General features: G+C 41.7%; 1 protein-coding gene across 2 annotated transcripts in view; it reads right to left on the bottom strand.

Moving 5' to 3' along the window:
• OSBP (oxysterol binding protein) overlaps positions 1–18028 on the bottom strand; it is a 41639-nt gene that overhangs the window by 9948 nt on the left and 13663 nt on the right. The window contains exons 1-7 of one of the 2 annotated variants that reach the window (XM_030810857.1): positions 16839–17312; positions 16124–16322; positions 15767–15869; positions 15323–15377; positions 14991–15122; positions 8451–8696; positions 8052–8172 (exon numbers count right to left, since the gene is read on the bottom strand). In XM_030810857.1, the coding sequence (XP_030666717.1) occupies positions 8052–8172; positions 8451–8696; positions 14991–15122; positions 15323–15377; positions 15767–15869; positions 16124–16304 (838 nt within the window). In that variant the 5' untranslated portion in view covers positions 16305–16322; positions 16839–17312. Of the gene's footprint in view, positions 1–8051; positions 8173–8450; positions 8697–14990; positions 15123–15322; positions 15378–15766; positions 15870–16123; positions 16323–16838; positions 17313–18028 lie in introns of those variants that run through there. The other variant, XM_003275198.3, reaches the window with a different exon arrangement.

The following is an 18028-nucleotide window of genomic DNA, read 5'->3' on the forward strand; positions in this document are numbered from 1 at the left end:
CACTCTCTGACACTAAAGCCAGACAAAGACACTATAAAAACCCAAAGCTACAGACCAATATCATATCCCTTACCAACAGTGATGTAAAAATCCTCAATAAAAAACTAGGAAATTGAATTCAGCAGCATATTAAAAGGATTACACACCATGACCAGGTGGGATTTATTCCTGGAATGCAAGGATGGTTGAACACATAAAAACTGGTAAATGTAATACACCACATGAACAGAATGAAGGGCGAAAAAACACATGATCATCTCAATTGATGCAGAAAAAGCATCTGACAGAATTCAACACCCTTTCAGAATGAAAACACTCAACGAGCTACAAATACAACGAAAATACCTCACCATAATAAAAGCCACATATGAAAACCCCACAGCAAATATCATACTCAATAGTGAAACACTTAAAGACTTTCTTCTAAGATTAAGAACATGGCAAGGATGCCCACTTTCACTGCTTCTATTCAACATAGTACTGGAAGTTCTGGCCAGGGCAATCAGGCAAGAAAAAGAAATAAAAGGCATCCAAGATGGAAAGAAAGAGATAAAATTATCTGTGTTTGCAGATGATATGATCTCATATGTGAACATGCTAAGAATTCCACCAAAAAAAGAAATCCTAATAGAATTAATAAATGAATTCAACAAAGTAACAGGGTATAAAGTCAACACACAAAAATTAGGTGCATTTCTATTATACATTAACAACAAATAATCTGGAAAGGATATTAAGAACAATTCCACTTATAATAGTATCAAAAAGAACACTTAGGAATTAACTTAATCAAGGAGCTGAAAACTGTAAAACATTGCTGAAAGAAATTAAAGTTAAATAAATGGAAACACATCCTATGTTCATAGATTGGAAGACTCAAAATTGTTAAGGTTGTCAATGCCACCCAAAGCAATCTACAGATTCAGTGAAATCTCTATCCAAATCCCAAGATGTTTTCTGCAGAAATAGAAAAACCTATCCTAAAATTCATATGGAATCTCAAGGGACCACAAATAGCCAAAATAATCTTGATAAAGAACAAAGCTGGAGGACTCAAACTTCCTGATTTTGATACTTAATACAAAGTTACAGTAATCTAAAATGTGTGGTACTAGCATAAAGATAGACATATAGGCCAGTGGAATAGAACAAAGAGCCCAGAAACAAACCCTTCATATGTGGTCAAATGATTTTTGGCAAGGGCGCCAAGATCACTCAATGGGGACAGGACAGTCTTTTGAACAAATGGACCCACATGCAAAAGAATGAAGTTGGACCTTTATCTAATACCACGTACAAAAATTAACTCAAAATAGATGAAAGACCTAAATGTAAGACCTAAACTATAAAACTCTTAGAAGAAAACATAGGGCAAAAGCTTCACAACATTGGGTTTGGCAATAATTTCTTGGATATGACACCAAAAGTAGAGGCAACAACAACAACAAAAAGACAAAACAGACCTCCTGAACATTAAAAAATTTTGTGCAATAAATGACAATAGCAACAGAGTAAAAATGCAGCCTCTAGAAATGGGAGAAAATATTTGCAAATCATATATCTGATAAGGGATTAATATCTAGAATATACAGAGAACTCCTAATATCTAGAATATACAGAGAACTCCTAAAATTCAACAACAACAAAAAAAACTAAAGAACTCAAGTCAAAAATGGGCAAAGGAGGCTGGGTACAGTAGCTCACGCCTGTAATCCCAGCACTTTGAGAGGCCGAGGCAGGCGGATCACTTGAGGTCAGGAGTTCAAGACCAGCCTGACCAACATGGTGAAACTAAGTCTCTACTAAAAATACAAAAAATTAGCCGGGTGTGTTGCAGGGGGCCTGTAATCCCAGCTATTCTGGAGGCTTAGGCAGGAGAATCACCTGAACCCAAGAGGTGGAGGTTGCAGTGAGCCAAGACCACGCCACTGCACTCCAGACTGGATGACAGTGTGAGACTCCATGTCAAAAAAAAAAAAAAAAAAAAAAAAGGCAAAGGACTTGAATAGATATTCCTCCAAAGATATACAAATGATAAATAAGTACATAAAAAAGTGCTCAACAACACTAATTAATAGAGAAATGCATGTCACACCACAATGAGATACTACCTCACATCCATTAGGATAGCTATGATACATTTTTTAAAAGTGTTAGCAAGGATATGGCGTAACCAGAACCTTTGTACGCTGTTGATGGGAATGTATAACCACTGTCGAAGACAGTATGGTAGTTTGCTCAAAAAATTAAGAATATAATTGCCATGTGATCCAGCAATTCCATTTCTGGTACATACTGCAAAGAACTGAAAGTAGGGTCTTAAAGAGATATTTGCTGTTTTTTAAACATTTTTTTTCTTAAGACTTTAGGCAAAGAGATGAAAGGGTATTTGTACATCCATGTTCACAGCAGTGTTACTCACAATAGCTAAAACATGGAAGCAACCCAACAGTCCATCAACAGATGAATGGATAAGCAAAATGTGTACATACATACAACAGGATAAATATTATTCAGCTTTAAAATGAAACGAAATTCTGACATTTGCTACAACATGGATGAACCTTGATGACATTACGTTAGATGAAACAAGTCAGTCACGAAGAGAAGAAAACTATATGATTCCACTTATAGGTGGTAATTAAAGTAGTTAAAATAGAGACAGAAAGTAGAATAGTGGGTGCCAGGGTTTGGGGAGGGGGAATAGAAAATTATTTTTTGGCTGGGTGCGGTGGTTCACGCCTGTAATCCCAGCACTTTGGGAGGCCAAGGCGGATGGATCACTTGAGGTCAGGAGTTCAAGAACAGCCAGGCCAACATGGTGAAACCCCATCTCTACTAAAACAACACAGAAATTAGACGGGTGTGGGGGCGGGTACCTGTGATCCCAGCTACTCGGGAGGCTGAGGCACAAGAATCGCTTGAACCTGGGAGGTGGAGGTTGCAGTGAGCTGAGATAATGCCACTGCACTCCAGCCTGGGTGAGAGAGTGAGACTCGGTCTCAAAAAAAAAAAAGAAAGAAAATAATTTTTTAATGTATATAGAGTTCCCGTTTTACAAGATTAAGAGTTTTGGGTGATGGTTGCACAACATTATGTATTTAATACCACTGACCAGTACGCTTAAGAATGGGTAAGGTACTAAATTTTATGTTATGTGTATTTTACAATTAAAAAATTGGAGGATGGGCGCAGTGGCTCATGCCTGTAATCCCAGCACTCTGGGAGGCTGAAGCAGGTGGATCACTTGAAGTGAGTAGTTCAAGACCAGCCTGGCCAACATGGTGAAACCCCGTGTCTACTAAAAAGACAAAAGTTAGCCAGGTGTGGTGGTGCATGCCTGTAGTCCCAGCTACTCAGGAGGATGAGGCAGGAGAATCAGTTGAACCTGGGAGCGGGAGGTTGCAGTGAACGAAGATCACACCACTGCACTCCAGCCTGGGTGACAGAGTGAGACTCCGTCTGAAAAAAATAAAATAAGTAATAAAAATAAGAAACAAAAATTGGAAAAAGGACAAAAAGAAAAATAAGTCGTAGAGGCCAGAAGGCAGTGGGATAATATATGCAAAATGCTGAAAGGAAAAGACTGCCAAGGTAAAAATTTTTTTTTTTTTTTTTTTTTTTGGTAGAGACGGGGGTCTCCCTATGTTGCCCAGGCTGGTATCAGACTGTTGGGCCCAAGTGATCCTTCTGCCTTGGCCTCCCAAAGTGTTGGGATTACAGGTATGAGCCACTGCATCTGTGCCAATAGTCTTAATTAAATGTCTCTTTTTGGCCAGGCGTGGTGGTGCCTCACACCAGTAATCCCAGCACTTTGGGAGGCCAAGGCAGGTGGATCACTTGAGATCAGAAGTTCGAGACCAGCCTGGCCAACATGGTGGAACCCAGTCTCTGCTAAAAATACACAAATTAGCTGGGTGTGGTGGAGGGCACCTGTAATCCCAGCTACTTGGAAGGCTGAGGCAGGAGAATCACTTGAGCCTGGGAGGCAGAGGTTGCAATAAGCAGAGATTGCACCACTGCCCTCCAGCCTGGGTGACACAGTAAGACTTTATCTCAAATAAATAAATAAATAAATAAATAAATAAATGCACCTTTTTAAACTTCAAGCATATCAGCTAGTTTCTATATCCTATAACTCAATGAAGAAATTCTTATTTGCGCTGGGCATGGTGGCTCATGAGGTCAGGAGTTTGAGACCATCCTGGCCAACATGGTGAAACCCTGTCTCTACCAAAAATACAAAAATTAGCTGGGCGCGGTGGCGGACACCTGTAATCCCAGCTACTCAGGAGGCTGAGGCAGGAGAATCGCTTGAACCCAGGAGGAGGAGGTTGCAGTGAGCCGAGATTGCGCCACTGCACTCTAGCCTGGGTGACATAGCAAGACTCAGTCTCAAAAAAAAAAAAAAAAAAAAAAAAAAAAAAGAAAAGAAATTCATATTTGCTCCTTACAATAGCCTTCATTATTTGGAAACTTCAGTTATATTTTCTAGAAGCATTCTTCTTTCCAAATGTCAAGGGTTCTAATCTTTTTAGCCTATTTTATAGGGAGACTCAAATTCATTGCCACTGCCTCCAAATATCTTTAGGCATTTTCATTAGTCTGTATTAGATTTTCTTCAGTCATGGCTATCACTTTTTCAAAGTAGAGTTAACAGAACCATAATTTTGTACAAAGTTGTCCTGCTACCAAATAACCTTAAAACTGCCTTATCTTGTCAGACCTCAGTGAGAATATTGGGCTGATGACTTCAGTGTCTTTTTTGCACTGTAACTGATGGCTTGTAGCCTCTCCTTTTCAGTACAGCCTAGCGACAATGACAGGGGTCCCTGAAGCCAGATTGCCTCGACTCAGATCACATACTAGCTGGTTAAGTTGACCCTGACAACCTAACCTATCTATGCCTAGTTTTCTTTGTTTAAAAAATGGCAATAAAGGTGTCTATCTCATAGAATTATTGTTTGGCCTGAATGAGTTAATACATGAAAAGCACTTATATCAATGACTGACCCATAATGAGCACTCAACAAATGCTACTTCAATTATCAACATAAAAGTTTGAACGACTTTTCCCTAGATGCCTTACTTTATGCTGAATACACTGGAGCAGTGTATTAAACTGTCAGTCATCTATCTGCTCACTCACTCACAACCCTGTCCATATATTTTTCTTCAGCTATATCTACTGGCTTAACAATGATTTTCTCTCTGAGAATTGAGTGCCATGGCAAATGTAAAAATTTCACTGCATTATTTGCCTTCCAAGCCACCGAGCCAAAAAGTGTTAAATACAGCCATCCCCAGGGCAAATGTCTAGAAATTCCATTCTTTAGATTTCTATATTCAGCTTCCTATCACAAAGTCAATTCTTTCTTCAATCTCCGCATGAAGATGGGGATTTTTGTTTTGTTCACTTACATTTCCCAAACACTGAGAACCATGCCTGCCACATGGCAGGTACTCAGTTAAGCAGCTGATATGTGGAGGAACTTAATAGGAACCTGGTGATCCAAATTCTTAAATAACCATAGGAATGCAAATACTATCAAATTGTTTTCTTTTTAATTAATTTTGTTTTCCTCTTATTTATTTTTAAAATGAAGTTTCCCTAGGATAAGAGAAATGTTTTAACTTTAAAAAATTAGATCTTTAACAAATTACTAAAAATTAGAAAAAAAATTAGATCCACCATCTATACCATGTTCATATATTCATTCCTCAAAGAAACCTAGATTAGTCAAATTATAGAAGAAATGTACAATATTTTATTAGTTAAGTTTATTGTTATCTTTTAGATGAATACTCTTCCTTTGGTATTTGTGAGGGATTGGTTCCAGAACACCCTGTAGATACCACAATTTGGTCAAGTCACTTATGTAAAATGGTGCAGAGTATCTGCATCTAATCTACACATATCCTCTCCCTCATATACTTTAAATCATCTCTAGATTACTTATAATACATAATACAATATAAATGCTATATAAATAGGTATTATATATTTTTTGGTCTTTTTTTGTATCATTATTTTTTATTATTTTTCCCCCCAGTATTTTCTTTTCTTTTCTTTTCTTTTTTTTGAGAGGGAGTTCTGCTCTTGTCGCCCAGGCTGGAGTGAAATGGCGTGATCTCAGCTTACTGCAACCTCCGCCTCCTGAGTTCAAGCAATTCTCCTGCCTAAGCCTCCCGAGTAGCTGGGATTACAGGCACCCACCACCAAGCCTGGCTAATTTTTGTATTTTTAGTAGAGATGGGGTTTTACCATGTTGGCCAGGCTGGTCTCAAACTCCTGACCTCAGGTGATCTGCCTGCCTCGCCCTCCCAAAGTGCTGGGATTACAGGCATGAGCCACCACACCTGGCCCCCAGTACTCTCAGTCCAAGGTTGGTTGAATCCGTGAATGCAGAATACCCAGGTATGGATGGCTGACAGTACCTAACCATCCATGGAATGAAATGTAATTCATCCCTTTAGAGATCCTCAAGGGGCCTCTGAAACTCTTCTCTATGGTGAAATGTCACATTGCAATATGGCCACTGACACCCAAATTCTGCAAATAAGATGTTAACATCCCAGGCATTTACTACTCTTAAGCTAATACTTCTGAAACTGTTAGCTGCAAAGACAATTAAGCATTAAGAAACTTTTTAAAGGTCCTTGGTAAAGATCAAGACTGATGTGTCACTTAGTCTCCTTTTCGTTTAGGGACCTTCTGCATATTAACCATGAAATTAGAGGTAACACTGCAATTTCTTTTCTCCCTTTACATATGTTACAAAACATTTATGAACTTTTTTTCTGGCTAATTTCTAGTTTGCACTATGTTGGCTGCATTTGTGTTTCTGAGCAAAGGTGAATTCATTAAAGAAGCAGTCTATATTGCAATATTTAAGAACTGTAGCTATACCTCGTGAAAGACTAGAACCTGGAAATGGAAAGCCACCAGGAGCTCAGGGAGTTATGGTCAGCTCTGTCTCTTGGGAGCTACTTGGTTTCTCTAACTGCATTGTGCTTTGATCTCTTTCTGTAGAGCAGCTTTTACTCTTCAGTACACACTTGGCCAAACATGGTTGCTCTAGTTCAAGAAAGCATTGAGAAGCTCTACCACACTTTTTGAATAATTGGATTTCTTCTAAGGTATAGGCTCTCTAACATTGTATACTAGGATTCCATTCCCAGGACTGATCCTGACACAAAATTAACTTGTAATCTAATAAGAGTTTTGGTTTTTTGGGTTTTTCTTTCTTTCTTTTTTTTTTTTTGAGATAAGAGTTTCACTCTACAGTCCAGGCTGGAGTGCAATGGTACAATCTCAGCTCACTGCAACCTCCGCCTTCCGGGTTTAAGCAATTCTTGTGCCTCAGCCTCCCGAGTGGCTGAGACTACAGGCGTGCACCACCATACCCAGCTAATTTTTTTTGTATTCTTAGTAAAGACGGAGTTTCACCATGTTGCCCAGGCTAGTCTTGAACTCCAGAACTCAGACAATCTGCCCACCTTGGTCTCCCAAAGTGCTAGGATTACAGGGGTGAGGCACTGTGCCCAGCCCCAAGTAAGATCTTTTTAAAATAAAGTTTCACTGACCTAGAATTCAGCCATTACATAAATGATACCTAACCCATCAGGTAGAGGAAAAGGGAGGAAGGAGAGGAGAAAGCAGAAGGATTAGCTGAGAAACCTAACCTTGGGATCATGAGTTCTGATTTACAGAGAGAACCCGATTGCTAAAGTAAGGAAGAAAACACCACCAGTTAAGAGAATTATTTTTTAATGCATGCTAGAATTTGTGTTCTAAATAGTGCTTAGAGATGCATTAAATATAGCTAAGAGGATAAAGAATTTAGGACTAGATGGGTCCTTAAAGAGTTTCTGGCCTCCACACTCATTTGATAGCTGAAAAGTTAAATACCTGCCCAAAGCCAGTTAGCGAGGGTCAGTGCCTGAATCAGACCTCCTGTCTCCTGACTCTTGAGCCAGTGACCTCCTCCATCATGCCAGAAAACCTTTCATTCCAGGAGCATTAATTCTGACAAAGATAGTAACCTTACCGAGGGGCATAATGGAGAGGTATTTGCCTCGAAACTTGCTGGTGATTTTGATTTCCTGACGCAATGTCCAGCCATTTTTGGACTCAGCATGGTGCGCAGCAGCAGGGGGATGATGACTCACCTTGAAGAAATCAGGTTCAAATTAAGAAGGCAGAAAGGAAAAGAAAAAGATACTGCCTGTAAATTGGTGAGAAACACCCAAAATTCACACTTCACACCCACAACAGTAGGTGAATCCCAAAACCTCCAGGGTCTCCAATGCTGAAGTTCTGAAGAAAAAGAATAAAAGCTGGGATGACAGGGACTAGAATTTCTGCAAATATAAGACCCAAGGGATTAACCAAAAAATCATCTCTTTCTTCAGAAAGGAAATGCATTATGGTCCTGAGACTTCTTTACCTGCTCACAGAGGGATCGGTACCCATTCTCCTCTAATCGGTCCAGCTCAAAGGTCTCTCCAAGCAGTGGGTTGAATGGCTTACTGGTGCGGAAGACAGTAGTGGAGTAGGAGGACACGGTGAAAGCTGCAACATAACAGAGCTGTTCTAGAGAATTCTCACATTTTGCAGCTCGGTCTAACAGCTCATGGTATTCCAGATCTTCAGTAAGGCGCTGAAGCATGGACAAGGGCTCATTAAAGTTTACCTGTAAGGAAAAGAACAGATATAAAAACCATGCCCACTCATCTACAAGAAAACAGTTTAATTTTTTTGCAGTTGAGGAAATAAATCACTGGGAAAAGAGGGCTTTGCTCAGTAGAGCAGCGCTAATATTTAACCCGCAAACAACCCATTCTCCTTGTCAACTGTTCATGTCTGTGAGTGGCAGAAATCACTGTTTTCATTTCACTAACTGTAAGCTCTTTGAGATGGGAACCATGCCTCTTCTGTTGAGTGCTACATACCCAAGATCCATCAGTGCCTGGCCAACAGAAGACTATCATCAAATAGGTGTTGGATGAATAAGTTTTTAAAAAAAGAAATGCAATGTATTTGTACAAGTATACCCAGAGAGGAAATCAGGTATTTAAAATTCTTGGAGAATGAAAGAAATAGTAGTAAATTATAAGTACAGCTGTATCCTGACTAGTTATAAAAGTTAGCTTCCACCCTGGACAAAACAATTGCTAAATCTCAGTTCAGTTCTGCATCAGGCCAGGATTCTGATTTCTCCTCTGAGGCTGGATAATTGTGTTTCTGGGAGTGAACTGCTCATGATGGGGGTTGAGAAGGGGTTGTGCATGCTCTTGCCTTTCTAATTTTGAAGCCAGCTTAAGGCGACCAAGTACTGGATAAAGCAAGCATGTATGTGTTTATGTGTGTGTGCCAGGGATTGGGGGCTTCTGTTGGGGGAGATGTTCATTCATTCATTTATTCACTTACTCATTCCACAAATATTTATTGAGTACCCATGTGTGCCAGACCCTATGCTACCCACTGGATACAGAGAAGTGAACAAGAGAAGCTGACTTTTTTGGGGAGTGGAAGGGTAGGGAGTGAGAAACATTGTTCATGCTCCCCACCCATCTGCTCCCCACCCATCTACTCCCCAAAAAAGTCAGCTTCTAAATTAACTTTGAAATTTTAAATGATTTTACTACGTAAAAATTCACTATAAAACAAGTCACGTTCCCAAGTTAGTCCATAAAGCTTATTTAATTAACAATATAGATGAACAAGTCTAAATATTATTAGCCTGAGTTCTAAGTCCAGAGAACAAAAGAAGAAAGAAAAAATTCCCTTTTTAGTGAATGGTTCTGGCCTTAAGCAACACTTTACTTAAACAAACAAAAAAAACACAACACTTTTCTTTCTGATGTTCCATCTCTTTTGGCATTTTTGTTCACTCTCCTACCCACCAATCTCTGAGCTACATATTACCCTAATATTTGCTATCCCCGCTCAATCGTGAAATTAATATCGTATAATTTTTACCTGTAAAAAACTTTGAAAACAAAGTATCAAGGAAAAAATTTTCTTGAAATGAGATCACCACTATTAACATTTTCAGTTTGTTTCTATACATACATACATTTTTAAAAGTAATAAACTTGGCTGCGTGTGGTGGCTCATGCTTACAATCCTAGCACTTTGGGAGGCTGAGGCGAGTGGATTGCTTGTGCTCAGCAGTTTGAGACCAGCCTGGGAAACATGGCAAAACCCCATATCTATAAAAAAACACAAAAATTAGCAGGGTGGGTGGCATGCACCTGTAGTCTCAGTTACTTGGGAGGCTAAGGTGGGATGATGGCTTGAGCCCAGGAAGCAGAGGTTGCAGTGAGCCAAGATCATGCCACTGCACTCCAGCCTGGGCAACAGAGCGAGACCCTGACTAAAAATAAATAAATAAATAAAAAATAAGTAAATAAAATAAAATTCATAAACTAGAGCCTTTTTCTCTGAGAAATATCCCAAATGTTTCTCTGTGAACATTTTCCAGTGAACACAGAGCCACAGGACCAACAACACTCATCCTTTGAGAAATAGGACCTACCAAAACAGTGTGCCATACTCCAGAGCCCTCTTCCCTACACTGAGAGACACGCAGTATGATGAGAGACTTCCCCTACACTGAGAGACAAGCAGTATGATGACACAAATGCACACTGAGGGGGGTGGCGAGCTGCAACAGCCCTAACCCTCGATTCTTTTTAAAGAGGGCACTTATTAACTACACTCAATAAAATCTGTCAGTGGCAGAATTTTACGCAATATGAAGTAACATTTCCATACATTTTGAGGAAAACTGGGGACAGGCAGTATACTCCACTGGTGGTACTAGACATACCAACAGTGCATGGGACTAGAATCAGCACATTGATATCACTGCTTTTCACACACACACACAGCCTTGCCCATCAACAACCAGTTTCTCCAAAAGTGCCAAGCTTCTTATGATGGTCATTTTATTACTCAAAAGCCAAACAGGGAAACAAATGAGTCTGAGTATTTAAAGTAGAAGGAAGCAGGGAGCTATATGGCTGATGAAAAATTGGGCAGCCAAAAAAAAAAAAGACAACCCAGAGATTAGCAGTAGCAGGAAGCCATAACCATTGGTAGGGTGGAGAGATGGGGAGAAGCAGTAGTATTACTACAACCCAGAGGTGGGGGTCCAAGAGAGGAGGATCAGGAGAATGTAAAACATCAAGGCAGGGGAGGCTTGTTCAGTGAAAACTAGAGCCACATAGGTGCTGCCAGAGCACCACTCAAGAGGGCATAGAGGGAGAGGCTTCCCACGGCTATAACCTCCTACTGGTATCTTGCATTAGTGAAGCCCAGCCAGACTCCAGTAGCCACGGAAGCCTGAAAAAACACTTCCTAGAGGGATTAGCTTTCCTGCGTCACAGCCTAGAGTAGGGGAAGGGTGAAGACTTGATCTGCGGGCAAACAGGTACAGGACTGTACATTCTTAAAGGCAAGATCAACAAGGAACTAATGGTAAAGGAGGACAGAGAAGTCACCTAGACCCAGAAGCTATTTCTTTTTTGTTTTTTGTTTTTTTTGAGACGGAGTCTCACTCTGTCGCCCGGGCTGGAGTGCAGTGGCACGATCTTGGCTCACTGCAACCTCCACCTCCCAGATTCAAGCAATTCTCCTGCCTCAGCCTCCCAAGTAGCTAGGATTACAGGCGCGCGCCAACATGCCCGGCTAATTTTTACATTTTTAGAGAGATGTTGGCCAGGCTGGTCTCGAACTCCTGACCTCAAGTGATCCGCCTGCCTCAGCCTCCCAAAGTGCTGGGATTACAGGTGTGGGCCACCGCGCATGGCACCAGAAGCTGTTTCTAAGCAGGAACTACATTTCTGAGACTGCAATGACATGCCTTTCCAGTCCACTTTCCCACTACTCCATTCAAGGCACCTAATACTCCAGGCAAGTGGGGTTTCTTTTCAAGCCCCCAATAAACTAATTATTATTTTAGGTTTATCCTAAGGCTACTCATGGCCTTTTCTTATCTGAAGGTCAACGTTTTTTTCTTTTGAGACAGGGTCTTGCTCTCGCCCAGGCTGGAGTGCAGTGGTGAGATCATGGCTCACTGTAGCCTCAACCTCCCGGTCTCAAGTGATCCTCCCACCTCAGCCTCCCAAGTAGTTAGGACTACAGGCACACACAACCATGCTGGCTAACTTATTATCATTATTATTATTATTTTGTTTTGAGAGAGAATCTCGCTTGTTGTCAAGGCTGGAATGTAGTGGCACCATCTCAACTCACTACAGCCTCTGCCTCCAGGGTTCAAGCCATTCTCATGCCTCAGCATCCTGAGTAGCTGGGACCACAGGCTCGTGCCACCATGCCCTGCCAATTTTTTCTATTTTAGTAGAGACAGGGTTTCATCATGTTGCCTAGGCTGGTCTCGAACTCCTGAGCTCAGACAATCCACCCACCTTGGCCTCCCAAAGTGCTAGGATTACAGGCATGAGCCACTGTGCCCAGCCGAACTTTTTATTATTTTAGAGACAGGGTCTCCCCATGTTGCCCAGACTGGTCTTGAAGTCTTGGGCTCAAGCAGTCCTTCTGCCTCAGTCTCCCAAGTGTTGGGTTGCACCCAGCCCAACACTTCTCTAACAATTCTACGTATTTGTACATAAACCTATTTGTTTTCCAAGACCCAGTTAATTAATCACTTCGACATCTGCTAAATGATTTATACATGCCAGGAACAGGGCTAAGCATCAAGGTCATAAACACCATCAAGACGTAGCCCCTGATCACAAGAAACGCAGTCTATGAAGAGGCAGAAACCACACATTGGTCCATAGCTTCAAGAGGGTAGGGAGAATGCCTTCTGTATTTTTGTATGCTAAGTAGCTGGCTGTGGACAAAACCTGTAGCCACTCGCCCATCCCCACTACCCATTCTTCCCTTCTTCTACAACTGGTAGAACTCTTAATTTTTCACAAGGCCATTCCATCCAGAACAGAAGTCTTCATTTCTAGCCTTCTCTCCAGCTAACTGTGGCCATATAGCTAAGTTTTAGCCACACGGATTTAAGTGATAGTGATTTATGCAACTTCCAGGAAGCATCTTCTTGGTTTTTTGAGACAGAGTCTAGCTCTGTCACCCAGGCTGGAGTACAGTGGTGCAATCTCAGCTCACTGCAACCTCTGCCTCCTGGGTTCAAGCAATTCTCCTGCATCACCCTCCCGAGTATCTGGGACTAGAGGTGTGCACCACCATGCCCATTTAATTTTTGTATTTTTAGTAGAGACAGGGTTTCACCATTTTGCCCAGGCTGGTCTTGAACTCCTGACCTCAAGTGATACACCTGCCTTGGCCTCCCAAAGTGCTGGGATTACACGCATGAGCCACCGCACCCAGCCAGGATGCACCCTTAAATGGTACAGCCTTTCCTCTTTTTCCATTTTCCGGCTGGCTGGAATAAGGCTCTGATGACTCAAGCTGGAGCGGCCACTTTGGGCCTGCGGACTGAGGCCAAAGGCAGCAGAGCCCCAGGACAGAAAGAAGCCTGGCCCTGACACCATAGAGTATGGCACCAGCCCTGGACCACCTACTTCTGGGCTTGAACACAATAATGAGTTAAGCCAACATTTGTTTAAGGCAGAGGTTGACAGCTTTTTCTGCAAAGGGCTGGATAGTAAATATTTAGGCTTTGAGGGCCATATGGTCTTTGTCACAACCACTTAACACTGCTGTTGTAGGATGAAAGCAGCTGCAGATGATACGTAAATGAAAGAGTATCACTGTGCTCCTATAAAATGTCATGGACGTTAACAACTGAATTTCATCTAATTTTCACATCACAAACTGTTAAGCTTCTTAGATGGTAGCCAGAGTTGGCCTGACGGCCTTAGTGTGATGACCCCTGGCTTAAACTGATATATTTTGAATTTTTTTTTTTTTGCCTCCCCAACCCCACAGTTGGCCCCATGAATTTGTTTCTTTAATAAATTGAACCTATATCTTCTATACCTAACTGAAAACTAGCACAACATCAGGCAAATAGTAGGCACCCAGAAAATGCTTGTGAAATGAACAAGCAGTGATACACACTGTTTACACCAACAACAGTGGAACACTTGTTGGAACACAAAGGGGAGACATTTCATCCTGACAGGATGCACTGGAGGAGGTTTGCTGAAAAAGACACACTATAGCTGCATCCTGAAGAAATGGGTATTAGCCACAGCAGAAAAAAAGCGGCAAGTGTTGATAGGGAACTGACAAAAGTCTAGGCAGAAAGAGCAGTGTGTACAAATGCCCTGACGGAAAGGACAGGATGCCTGAAGGAAATCCTAATGACTAGAACTCGGGATGTGTGGGGTGGAGCCTCGCCCATGGGGAGGAGTTACCAAGCCCCCCTAAGGTATCTGGACTATGATGAAAGCAATGAAGATCCAGTAAAGGATTTTCAGCCGAGGACTGACATGACTACATTGGCCATTTTTCAAAAATCACTTAGACAACAGTGTAGACAGACTGGAGGAAGACATGACGGGGCAGGGAGGTCAGCCCAAACACCATCCTTGCCATGGGGATGGTCATCTTTCTGGTTTGAATGAACGATTTTTGCTTCTGTGTTCCCTAAGCCTTTGTCTGTGTCGTACTTTCCATAATACTATCACAGAAAATAATATTTTCTACCTGTTTTCATGTGTCTCTTTTAAACTACATGCTTCTTGAAATTAGAAACTATGATGTATTTATCTTTGCATGTCCCCAGTGCATCTAGCATAGGAATCTGCTCAAAATTAACTGTTACTGAACATACACATCTGATTCTAGGTGATCTGGGAACATATCAGATCCAGAGCCAAAATTAAAGCAGCTAAATTTATGGAACAGTTTATGACTATAAAGGTAAAAAAGACCATGCCACAAACTGCCTCACAAGTGGGTGGGGCTGTCATATCAGCACTCTTCCCACTGAGGCTTGAGAGGAACTCCTGGCAGCAGCTCCAGTGTGCAAGAACCTTACCGGCATGGGGATCTTAGAGAGTTCTTTTCCAATGCAGTTCTTCATGATGCTCCATAAATTGAGGCTATAGTTTGGCTTGTATGGTATTCTGGTTCTCTTTTCCTTTTTGGTCTCCTCCAGCTGATGCTTGTACTGAGAGCAAAACAAAGCCATTCAACCACCCACAAAGAACAGAAAACCTGGTATTTATAACCTTCCCTTCCCCCGTGCTAAAAAAAGAAAAAAAAAATCAGTTTCTCTTAGCACTTCACAAAAAAAAAAAAAAAAAAAAAAAATTCCTTGGGAATCACAACCCACGTCCTCACCTCTGACATCTCCCATATAAGAGTTACCTGTTCATCAAGGCTGATGTCACTGCTTGCTCCACTGATATTGCTGCCAGTACGTCTGTACGGATAAGAAACACAGAAGAATTAGAACAAAGACCAGAACTAGAGTTTGGTCCTGGATATTTCTTTACAAAGCAGAATGCCAAGTACACTGTATAAACTTATTGATGGGTGATCGAATGATGACATTTAGAATAGGAATGAATTTAAATATCTCTGGAGAATTTGTTTATGTAAAAAAACTGACACTTTTTCACTTAAGAAAAAGGGCCCATTCTACAAACAGATCTTGAGACAAAAAAAAAAAAGGGAAAAGGGCCCAGATTCAATATTGACAATTGTAATACTCTCACTGAAATGTTTTTAACCTTTTGATGGTTAAAATATGATGGTAAAAAACGGTGGTGAAGATATGTTTATTTTCTTCAACAATCAAGGATAACTTACTTGTGGCCCAAATTTTCAGGCATGGTGATGATCTCAGGCGCATCAAAAAATTCATTCTCGTCATCTTCATCACTCATGTCCCCTTTGCCAGAGCAGCACTGATCTACAAGAAGAAAAGCCCCATTTGTTGACTTTGGTTATCTTTACCAAATGTCTGATATAGCAAGTTCTTTTAAATACTAACCACAAACACAGCAAAAAATGGTAGAAAGCAGTGGAAAATCCAGGATAAATCAATGGGTTCCAATTCCATTTCACATGAGTCATTGACTGTGGAGAGTTTGGAGTTCTCCTATCAACTGCAGAAAACCATCTGGCTCACCTTAGAACAGGCTACCTGAGAGCTAAGCGTCTTACCTTTACCAGAACCCACATTGCCAGGAGTGTTTGCCGGCAGCACCGTGGCTCCTCGGAAGGCCCTCTCCAGGTGATTATGCTGCTTTGCCAGCTGCTCGAGGGTCTCTTCCAGTCGGATACGCTGGTCTCTTTCGTACTGTAGTGACTTTTGCCATTTTTTACTATGGGTCTGGGCTAACATGAGGAAATCTCTGCAGGCCTGTATGGAGAAAGCGTTGACTGTGTCACCTCAACTAGTCAGAGTTTCCCCTCAGGCTTCTGCAGGCCCATTGAGTAACCTTATTCTGGGAACTTTTAACTGGCAAATTACAATGAAAGACTTTCCCTTTTATGCCAAGGTATCAGGGACAGCTAGCTCCATGCTGAAATCAAGGTCAAACCTAGAAAAAAAGTAAATACGGTTGTCATGGTTCTTTTACACTTTCCTGGTCACGAGAACCAAACAAATGCCAAGTGAGCAGTAAACCTAGACAAAGTATTTGGGGCAACATCAAAAAGAGCAGGTATGTGAACTGCACCAAAAGTAGAGAACTGCTGACTGAAAGAAGGATGAGAGCACATACAGGATAACTGCTTTCAACAAATTCTTGACTAAACTCAAGTGACTGAAAGCTAAGGAATTCAGACACTGAGAACAGAGAATCTACACTGAGGCAGACCAAGTATGGGGAAACTCATTTGGCTTTTATTTTGGTCACTAAGAGAAACAACTGACCTTAAAAATTAGGAGCCCTCAGTGTGCAGGAAGAAGGGTTAAAAAGAAAAATATTAGAAGCCTACTTCAAAAATCAAAGAAGAGATTTAGAGAAAAAACCCACAAATATGATTACATCAAGTCCCTCCACTGGCTCCCCACTGACATGAGGATGAAATACTGACTACTGGTTATGAACATAAAGAGACCTTCACAATACGGCCATCACCTGCCTTGTATTCTCCTCGCCAGGCAGGTGTACTTAGCACTGCACCCTACAATGCAGCCATACTGAACTGCTCACCATTTCTTGCACACAGATTTCTGGCACAGGCTGGAGTAGAGTGCAGATCACAGCTCACTGCAGCCTCAATCTCGTGGGGCTCAGGTGATCCTCCTACCTTAGCCCCGCTGAGCAGTTGGGACTATAGATATATACCACCATGGCCGGCTAATTTTTGTGTTTTGTAGAGATGGGATTTTGCCATGTTACCCAGACTGGTATCGAACTCATGGACTCAAGTCATCTACCCATCTCAGCCTCTCAAAGTGTTGGGATTACAGGCATGAGCCACCGTGCCCAGCCGTGGACACAGATTTCTTTCAGGCCTGCCTACCTCAGCATATGCTACTCACTCTACCTAGAATGTCCATCCCTATCCCCTGTTTCTAAGAAAGGGCAAATCTTTCTTTAAGATCTATGGCAGGCCGGGCGCAGTGGCTCATGCTTGTAATCCCAGCACTTTGGGAGGCCGAGGCGGGTGGATCACGAGGTCAGGAGATCGAGACCACGGTGAAACCCTGTCTCTACTAAAAATACAAAAAAATTAGCCGGGCGTGGTGGCGGGCACCTGTAGTCCCAGCTACTCGGAGAGGCTGAGGCAGAAGAATGGCGTGAACCTGGGAGGCGGAGCTTGTAGTGAGCCGAGATTGCGCCACTGCACTCCAGCCTGGGCGACAGAGTGAGACTCCGTCTCAAAAAAAAAAAAAAAAGATCTATGGCAAATGTTACTTTGTGACATCTCCCCACCAGTCTCATAAGCAGCCAGTCTCTTCTCTACATTTCCATTGCATTTTGCACAAACTTCTATTTTACACATGCACAGCAGTATCGTGACTGATTTTCTATCTCTCCAGATGGATCATATGCAATTTAAAGACACATTTTTGAGCTTATTCATATGTAGATCTCCAGCTCCTAATTTAGTTGC

This window comes from Nomascus leucogenys, chromosome 4 (genome assembly GCF_006542625.1).
Source record: "Nomascus leucogenys isolate Asia chromosome 4, Asia_NLE_v1, whole genome shotgun sequence".
Lineage (NCBI taxonomy): Eukaryota > Metazoa > Chordata > Mammalia > Primates > Hylobatidae > Nomascus > Nomascus leucogenys.